The sequence below is a fragment of the Aegilops tauschii genome, chromosome 1 (assembly GCF_002575655.3).
Source record: "Aegilops tauschii subsp. strangulata cultivar AL8/78 chromosome 1, Aet v6.0, whole genome shotgun sequence".
Classification (NCBI taxonomy): Eukaryota; Viridiplantae; Streptophyta; class Magnoliopsida; order Poales; family Poaceae; genus Aegilops; species Aegilops tauschii.
The window spans coordinates 482,238,270-482,247,278 of record NC_053035.3 but is presented as its reverse complement, the minus strand read 5'-3'; the positions used below and the strand labels follow the sequence as shown (position 1 = coordinate 482,247,278).

Here is a 9,009-nt window from a genome sequence, read left to right as displayed (position 1 = left end):
ACTCCATATGCAAACTGTGTGGCCTTTTACAGCTCTGGAGGCCACTTAGCAAGCGGCAAGACCGCCTCTCCATCGACGGGATGATCACCAACCCGCGCTCCTCCGCTTCTAGACTCGCGCCTCCTCTCCAGCCCCAGCTTCCTCCGCCTCCGCTGGAGCCAGATTAGTTTCTCTTTTATTTGAGGGGATTGTTGTGTTGCGCCTCCAGCAAGACCTGTGTTACTTGTGAGTGTATGTTTGTTGTCGAGTCCGGCTGACGGAACCTTGCTACCGTACTTTATTCTGTGGTTGGTGCTTTATAATATAAAACGGGGGGGAAATCCCTTTTCGTCTCTCTTTTTGACACTTTGTAGGGGCATGCAACTTAATTAGAATCCTACTATACCCGTTCCCTTTGTCCCTCCTCCAAGAAAAGGCGGCTAGGGTTTCTGCCTCCCGTCGGCGGCGCCGCCGATCTCCCACGTCTCCTGGCCTTAGGGCCATGGGTGCGCGGTGGATCCCGACCCTTGCCGGCGGGAGGGCTCCGTTTTCAGGTGCTTCTTCAAGTTTTGTTAGGGTTTATGTCCTGTTCAAGAAGACGAGACGACGACGGCTTCTTGAAGATGGAATAAGGTTTTCCCCGCTTAGCCCCCATCCCAATGGTGTGTCTAACATCGTCGGAGGGCGTGTGGAGGAGTGTCTCCGGCGGATCTCGCGAGATTTGGTCGGTGGTTGTCTTTGGTGGATCCGCTCGGATCCGGTCTTTGTTCGTCTTTATTCATGTGTCTTCAGGTTGGATCCTTCCGATCTAAAATTCTATTCATCGGCGGCAGTTGCTGTTTTGGGGCGTTGGTCCTATGAGACCTTAGCACGACGACTTCCCGACTGTCTACTACAACAAGTTATGCCCGGCTCCGGCGAGGGAGGGGCGATGACGGCGGCGCGCTTTCACCTCGCTTCAGTACTTGTAGTCGTCGGTAGGTGGTCTATGAATCTGGATGTAATTTTTATTATTTTTTGTGTTCGTTGTACTACCATGATTGAAGATGAATAGATCGACAGTTTTCTGAAGAAGAAAAATTGTGATGCTTAATTTTGGTGAGAGTGAAGTGAGTATAATTAACCACCGTCCCCGGACCGTGTTGTCTCTCTGCAAACACATGACCTCAGATCCGGCCGCTGGCTAGAACATAATTTGGGTTCATGACTAGAATCACATGCAAGGCGGAGGAGCCACCTCATCGATGGATGTCAGCCTAAAAACAACGCACGAGCAACGCAACGCAACGGCACGCCAGATCCAGCGCGATCGTCAGTCAGTGAGTCGGTAGGTGGGTTGGTTCCATGTGAGTCGAGCCAGAGCGATCCGGCGCCAAACGCCACCCTTCATCAAGTTTTCTAAGCGCGAATGGTCCCTGTCCGGCGCACCCTACGGCCACTACAATAATGCGCCTGGGCCGTATCGCGCTGCACCTCTCCAATCGATCCAAAATCTTTCTTTTCTTAATCCTTCGCCTTGCTTTGAGTCGTATTTCAAGCTCTGCTCTCGCGGAGTTAAACACACTCCATAGCCGATGGCTGTACAAACTCGAGGCAGCAGCAACGGTATTGTATCTGCGTAGATTTGTTTATGGTCATGTCTAGAGATGCCGTCGTACAGCGTCGCTTTTGGAGTGGAGTGAAGTGGACACTGCATCGAGATGCATGCAAGAACAATATAGAATTGGTGGGTGGCGGTGCCCCTTTCCGCCCAGCGACAACACACACAGAGCAAAGCATCGCTGGCAATGGCATCCAAGATCTAGTACTCCACCGTAGTGAGTGGTAGTGATGTTTTGGATCTGCCACCCTGCTTTCCGTATTCTATCACGGAATGTGGGAGGCAACATTATTGCTCTGTCTCCCCTGTTTTCGCAAGAACAGATCTGATCTTCAACAAGGCAGACAGATCCACATCGCGGGTACTCGAAATGTGTCGTGGAATCCAATGAATGAATTCGAGAAGCACTAGTATATCACATAAATTACAGCGTACAAATCAACAAGAATTGAGAGAAGAAGTTTTCATCAGAAGAAAGGAAGAAAAAGAGAAAGAATAAAGCCGATGGGCACACACATCATCATGAGATCACAGTATCTATCGGTACAGGGATCCACCAATGGATCCATCCGCCAACGCAACTCGATCACGCACGGAGCAAGAAAGATGGCACCACCACACCACCATGTGTTGTTCCTCTCGGATCGGATCAGAACATGGCGCCGACGACGGCGGCACCGAGGACGGCGGCCCACCTGGCGACGCCGGAGAGGGACGCGGCGGCGGACTTCTCGGTGTCGTCGTCGGCGGTGGCGTCGTCGGCCTCGGGCGCCTCGGCGATCCCGGCGGACTTCTTCTTCTTCTTGGGCTTGGACTTGGTGGGGGCCGGGGCCGGGGCGGGCGCCGGGGTGGGCGGCTGCGGCCCGAACAGCTCGTAGGGGAGCGGCATCTTGTCCACGGAGTAGACGGCCAGCGGGAAGTCCTTGCTCACCACGCTGCCGAGGAGCATGTTGTTGCCCTTAACGCCGGTGGAGACGTTGACGTTGTTGCCGGAGGGCTTGATCTTGTAGGTGTAGGGGCCGGAGTGGCCGGACGCCTGCGTGCTGACCTTGCCGTTGAGGGTGCCGAGCATGGAGAGCGAGTAGAACCGGGGCAGCACGCAGTAGAGCACCATCTGGATCTGCTCCTGGGACGACAGCCCGTTGAGGGTGCCGGCCTTGAGCCCGTCGATGGCGGCGTCGGTGGGCGCGAAGATGGTCAGCCCGTTGTAGCTGTCCGTCAGCTGCGCGTTGATCTGCGTCTCCACGCGGGTCTCCTTGAGCAGCTGCACGAACTTGGAGTACTTGCCGGACTTCTCCAGCATGGCCGTCACGTCCGTGGGGGGCTTCCCGTCGGCGGCAGCCGCGCCGGGCGCGTCGGCCGCGGCCGGGGCGGGCTTCGCGGGCGCCTCGACGGCCGCGGGCGCGTCGGCGGCCGCGGGGGCCGGCTTCGCGGGCGCCTTCGCCTTCTGCGCAGATGTCATTGCCGACGCCGCCAGGAGCAGCGCGGCGACCAGGAGGATCCGCGACGCCGACGCCATTGCCGTGGTGGTGTCCCGGCGGGCGATGGGTTGGTGGGTGGGCTGGGGAGGAGGAGCTGATCTGAGAGGGAGCGCGATCTCGCAGTCCGTGTTTAATAGACTTATAGTGGCGGTGGGTGGCGACGAGACGAGACGGGACTGGTGAGAGTGTGAGCTGAGAAGATGCGCGCGCGGTGGAAATTCTTTGCGAGCTAGCTAATCTGACAGCAACTTTCTCTCGTATTTACGCTCCGTGGCCGTGGGTGATGTGATTCACGAACTACCTTACCTTGAGAGCCTGAACCCGAAACGACGAATGTGAATAGCAATCCACGTAATTTTCCACTGGATTTTCAATGCACGCCCCCAGGCTAGCATACACTTGTATTTAATCGGTAAAGCAATTCGGCGAACGTTAACTGAGGGTGAGATCCCAGCAAACGTCTCCAGAGGCACACGATCCAAATCCAATGGGTGACAGTTCTCGACGATTTTTGCACTAAAAATAAACAATTGGCATGGCATTATCTAAACCCGCCACCCCCACCACCCCCCCCCCCCCCCCCACACACACACACACACACACACACACAAACACAAACTGCCACCTACCGTTCGTGCTTGGCACCATCATGGCGAACGTTCGCCAGGGATTGGGGTTCTAATAAAGGGAGCGGCTACAAGACGGTCGCATGAAATTTTTGACGGGGCTAGTCGATTCTAGCTTTCTAACTCAACTATCGGATCAAAATCCAATGTCCAGGCTTAATCTTCAACCTCGTGCAAATCTTTCTTTTCTTCCTCACGCACGATCTATCTCTTACCCAACCGCCCCCACGAACCACCGGCCAAACCGCCAGCCACCACCGCCCGCGGTCACCAGCGCTCCCGTGCTGCCTCGCCGCCCAGCCCTCCCCTCAACCTCCTCCCATCGCCATGCTGCCGCCGCTCCCGGCCATCCCTCTAGCCCCGGTGTTGGCCTAGTTTTTTTCTCCGGCGAACTTGCAACACCGCCAAGCTGCCACCCCACCACCGTCGTGCCCCCCCCCCCCCCTATCAGCAAGCTTCTTCCTCCCCTCCTGCGAGCTTCTTCCTCTTCTCCGGTTGTTTCTTCCTTCTAGCGAAAATCGACTGAACCAAATTCAAAAGTCTGGCGACTGACATGTAGCTATTGTGTCTAATAAATTACCTAGTGGCTGCAAGTGGCGGTGAAGCCAGGCAGGCATCGCCCAGGGTGGATGTGGATGCTTTACCTCCAAGCACAAGCATAAGCACACGGTTGAGAAGAGGACTGTACAACATGTTACCAATCCTGCCTGTATGATGACACTTCTTTCTGTCGGCCGGGTGAGTGGCTCGTAAGTATGTCCGATCTGAAAAGGCCAGTTGGACGCGTACATAAAATATGGAGCACATTCATCAGTTGGTGGTACGAATGATTGCCGTAGGAAATGTGTACTTTCGGAGGCAACATGCATGATGCCGGATTTCTTTAAGAAAAAATATAAATCGTCGGCACGCAAAGCTGGTGCTTCGATCATTCCCATCGAGCTAGTAGTAGTCGTAGTGGCCGCACCGACAGTACGCGTGTGTGCGATGCGCGTCGTAGAGACGAGACTCGCCATGAGAGGGTCGTGGTTGGCTCTACTGCAATCGGGCTGTCCACGTCGAATCATTGATGGGTCGACAGCGCCCGCCCAACGTACTCCCGTTCGATTTCTTGCTTGCCACTTTGGGGCCGTGCCCGCCTCACCTCACGTCACGTCGTGTGCCACACTCATTTCTAATCGTACGTAATTTGGGTGCCCTGTATTTTTATTTCCAGCAAGAATTTTGGGTGCTGGTCGACGGAGATCAGGCAGCCGTAATATATTGGCCTGCTGGGGCGCGAACGCGGTCGCCGACGCAAAAGTAGCGTACGCAGCATGCAGCACGGAGAAGAAAGAGATCGACGGCGACGGCGACGGCGCAGCGACCCGGACACGACGTCCGATCCGCCGACGCCTCCCGGGCCGAGTAGTGTCTTCCAGGCCACGTAGTGCAGTACAGCACAGGCACAGAATCAACGAGCCCGCATTCTACACTGCCGGAGGCGGCTGCCATGAATGAATGAATGGATCCACAGCACCTGCATGCATGTTCTCCGCCGTATCCCTCGACGTTACGGTGCATGCTAACATGAATACAGCTGCCCCTGTCTTACTACCAAGTACGTATACGAATCTCCTACTCTGAACTATCATCTCATGTGCGTGCGTACGTACGCTTACACGTACATGGCCACATGGGAGACCGCAAATCTCGATCGCGAGCTCCCAAAGAGAGAGAAAAACGGGTGACAGGTGACGGAGCACGCACCCGTACGCGCGCAGTGGCCGCTTGGTCGATAACAAATGGTTTCTTCCAGCGCAGCCATGCACAAGCTTCTGATTTAGCAACAGCGAAAGCCCACCGGAACCTGGCTGGCATCATGTGTGCGAGCGTGTCCCTGTCCGTCCACCCGTCTCTCTCCTCCGCTCTGTCCTCGCTTGTATGCACTCTGCAGTCTCCGCCGCCCCACCAAACCTCCCCCGCGGCCTCGTAACCCACGAGAATCACACCGACTGACTGAATTAGGACTAAAGTTTCATGGTAGACTGTTGTGTTACTTTATTTTACTACAGAAGTAGTTTATTTTTAGTAACTACTACTTTGTTTTATTTATAGTAAGTGCTTACTGTTGAACTAGTTGATTTAATAAAGGGAAACGTTTGGGGCCGGGGCACCGGCGGAAACATTGGGCCGGTCTCCCTCTTCCTCGCGTCTCCTTCACAGGGCGCGCGCCGGTCTCTTCTTCTGCCCCTTCCTCCCCACCCCTTCCCCATCCCTTCCCCTCTTCCCGAGCTGCGACTGGGCCATCGCAACCTCCATCCCCGGCGGCCAGGCTCCCCTCGCCGACTGCCATGGCTGCCTGCCGCCATGTCCAGATCCATCCCCTACCTCAAGCCTTCACGCGGGCGCATCCCCTCCCCCCCTTCCCCCTCCCCCCTTCCTCCTCCCCCCAGCTGCGACTGGGCGACCACGACCTCCATCGCCGGCGGCCAGGCGCTCCCTCGCCGGCCGCCATGGCTGCCTACAGCCATGCCCGGATCCTCCCGTGTATACAAGTGTTGCAACCGTCACCTAGAAAAGCTTCAACAGCTGTTGAAAAAAGCTTCAACCATAGACATAGGAAGCTTCAATGGCACTGCACAACAAGGGGAAGCTGCAACCGTTGTTGGATTTTGCTACTACCGGCAAAGCTTTTTGCTACATCCATCAGGCAGAGCTGCGACCTCGCGAGGACGACAATAATTTTTTTGCTGCAACCGTAGCAGGATTTTGCTACTACCGCTGGAGGTTTTTGCTACATCCATGTTTTTTGCTGCAACCGCAGCAGGATTTTGCTACTACCGTTGGAGTTTTTTGATACATTCATGTTTTTTTGCTGCAACCGCAGCAGGATTTTGCTACTACCGTTGGAGTTTTTTGATACATTCATGTTTTTTTGCTGCAACCGCAGCAGGATTTTGCTACTACCGTTGGAGTTTTTTGATACATCCATGTAAGGCGGAGCTGCGACCTCGCGAAGGCGGCGACGGCGTTTTTGCTGCACCCGTAGTTTGATTTTGCTACTACCGGTGATTTTTTTTTGCTACATCCATTCAAATGGCGTTGATTGACTCGCGGCCGGCGTCGACGTATTTTCCTGCAGCGAGCATCAATGGCGAGGGCGGCGGAGCTACAACCGTCGTCGTCAAGAGCTGCACCCGCAGGTGGAGCTGTTGCATGGGTCGAGGCGACAACGAGGCCGGGAGGGTGGGGGACCGGCGACGAGAACGGCCGGCGAGGGCGGGGTCCGGCCGGCGACGAGGAAGACCGACGAGGGTGGGGACTAACGACGGGGACGACCATCGGAGGGGACAGGAGGCGCGGTGCCGTGCTCCCCGAGCGGGAGATGCGGATCCAGGCCGACTGCCCAAGGAAGAAGAAGTTGGGGCGATCTGTTTTTTTTTGCCTGGATCCAACGGCTGCGTGGCTCATATCCGATGGCCTGGGCTGGACCGGCCGAAACGCTCGGCCGGTGCGCCGGCGCCTATAAGCGCCCATAAAACTACTTTATTTTACTATAAAAATAGTTTATTTTTAGCAAGAAAATTAATAGAACTAGTTTATTTTTTTAGTTCAAGCAATTATTCCCGCATCGGCGTCGATGATGCCTATCCCGCATCCTCGTCGTCGACTCCGCGGAGGAGGCCGGCTGGATCAGAGGGGTCATGTCCGGGACTGGGCTCCACCGGGCTGGTATTGGGAGGTGCTACCTTCCGGGGGGCGTAGGTTGGTGAGGAGCCAGCCCGTCGTTGACCCGATCCTTGTTTGGTGGCGGTCGCGTGGGCCAGTGACGGTGCCGAGGCTTCCGGACACCGCGGAGGTGGTACGTCACCGTGTCAGCGAGGAGGACGACCACGTCCGTCGCTACAGGGTTGCGTTGGAGGGCAGGTTCGACAATACCTGGCAGGTTCTTCAGGGATCTCACTGGAGCTATGATCCTGTGATGGTTCCTTCTCTTTGGGTGTCCACCGCCCGCGCCGATACCCGTCGGGCGCTACGGTTCTAGCTGTATTAGCGATGCTATATGTATGATAGTATTCGAGGAGTATTGGTGATAATATTCGACGATGTACAGACGCAAGAGATTCGGTTTTATGATTTGAATACTATTTTATTTTACGATTTGGTTTTGCTTATTGAATGCTCAAATTGGAAAAGTACTCCTACTTTGAATGCTAAAATTGGAGAGCACTATACAAGGCGTATGCATTTGATTACTTGATAGCTTATAGGGTTTTTGTTTTTACAGAAATCTAGGAGCCCCCTCCATCATCCGCGCCGTCGTCCCCGTCACCGACCCCCCTCCGACCTCGAGGTGACACCAGCCAAATCTCCATGTCAATATGAGTCCTATAATATGAGTCCTCGGGTTGACTTTAAGTCTGTCGAGTCTCCACCATATATGAGGGGACGAAGAATCCCGATTGTTGTCGTGGGGGTAGCTTCTCCTTCGTTCCCGTGTGCTAGACAATTTGGTGTGATGCACTCGGGAACGAAAGGAGGAGCTACCATCACCGACGGTCGCAAATGTCAGAGAGGAATCAGTCAGGGAGAGTCTCCAACCATATATTTATGAGAGGACGAAGAATCCCGACTGTTGTCGTGGGGTAGCTTCTCCTTCATTCCCGTGTGCTAGACAACTTGGTGTAATGCACTCGGGGATGAAAGGAGGAGCTACCATCACCGACGGTCGGATATGTACACCACGTGAGATGAGTGTTTTCAAGAAAAGACTCGACAGACCGATAGTCAACCCATGATGAATAATAATGATCTAACTTAGGTTTTTTAGTACATATATTTAATTGTAGACGTTTAATATTTGAATTATGAACATAGGAAATGTCGTACTCGGACGACGAAAGTCTCCCGGGGGAGTGCGACTGGTGCCACGACGACCGATGTCTGTGCGACAGGCCTCACCTGAACGAAGATCGGCGCTTCAGCATTAAGCTGGAGGAGACCTTCGATGTTGAAACGGTACACAACGACGACAAGTATTATTTTTTCGTTATTAAGCACGACTTCAACTATTTCAACGTGTACTTTTCATCTTTTACAATTCGACTAGCTTATCCCATGCCATGCAAGACGCTATGTCTTGGAGAGGATGGGTTTTGAAGACCATGAAAGTATGGAAACAAAGAAAATTCACCTAAGGACCCATCATGATATGGATTTTGAAGTAAATCTGTATAATTCTGAGAGCGTAACCCATTTTGGTTGCAAAAATTGAGAAGCATTTTTCAAGATGTATGGTTTTGATGAGGGTATGCTTGTCACCATGGATCTTGGTGATCCT

At 54.1% G+C, this 9,009-nt stretch overlaps 1 protein-coding gene across 1 annotated transcript; it reads right to left on the bottom strand.

The window, feature by feature from the left end:
* Positions 1-1,967: 1,967 nt before the first annotated feature.
* Positions 1,968-3,186, bottom strand: LOC109743602 (fasciclin-like arabinogalactan protein 12). Its single transcript, XM_020302695.4, has one exon. It carries the CDS (start codon positions 3,096-3,098, stop codon positions 2,229-2,231), a length of 870 nt encoding a protein of 289 aa, XP_020158284.1. The 5' UTR covers positions 3,099-3,186; the 3' UTR covers positions 1,968-2,228.
* Positions 3,187-9,009: the final 5,823 nt, after the last annotated feature.

What these genes read in the sequence shown, in the direction of transcription:
- LOC109743602 (XM_020302695.4), bottom strand. Translation starts at nt 3,098, where the DNA reads ATGGCGTCGGCGTCGCGGATCCTCCTGGTCGCCGCGCTGCTCCTGGCG.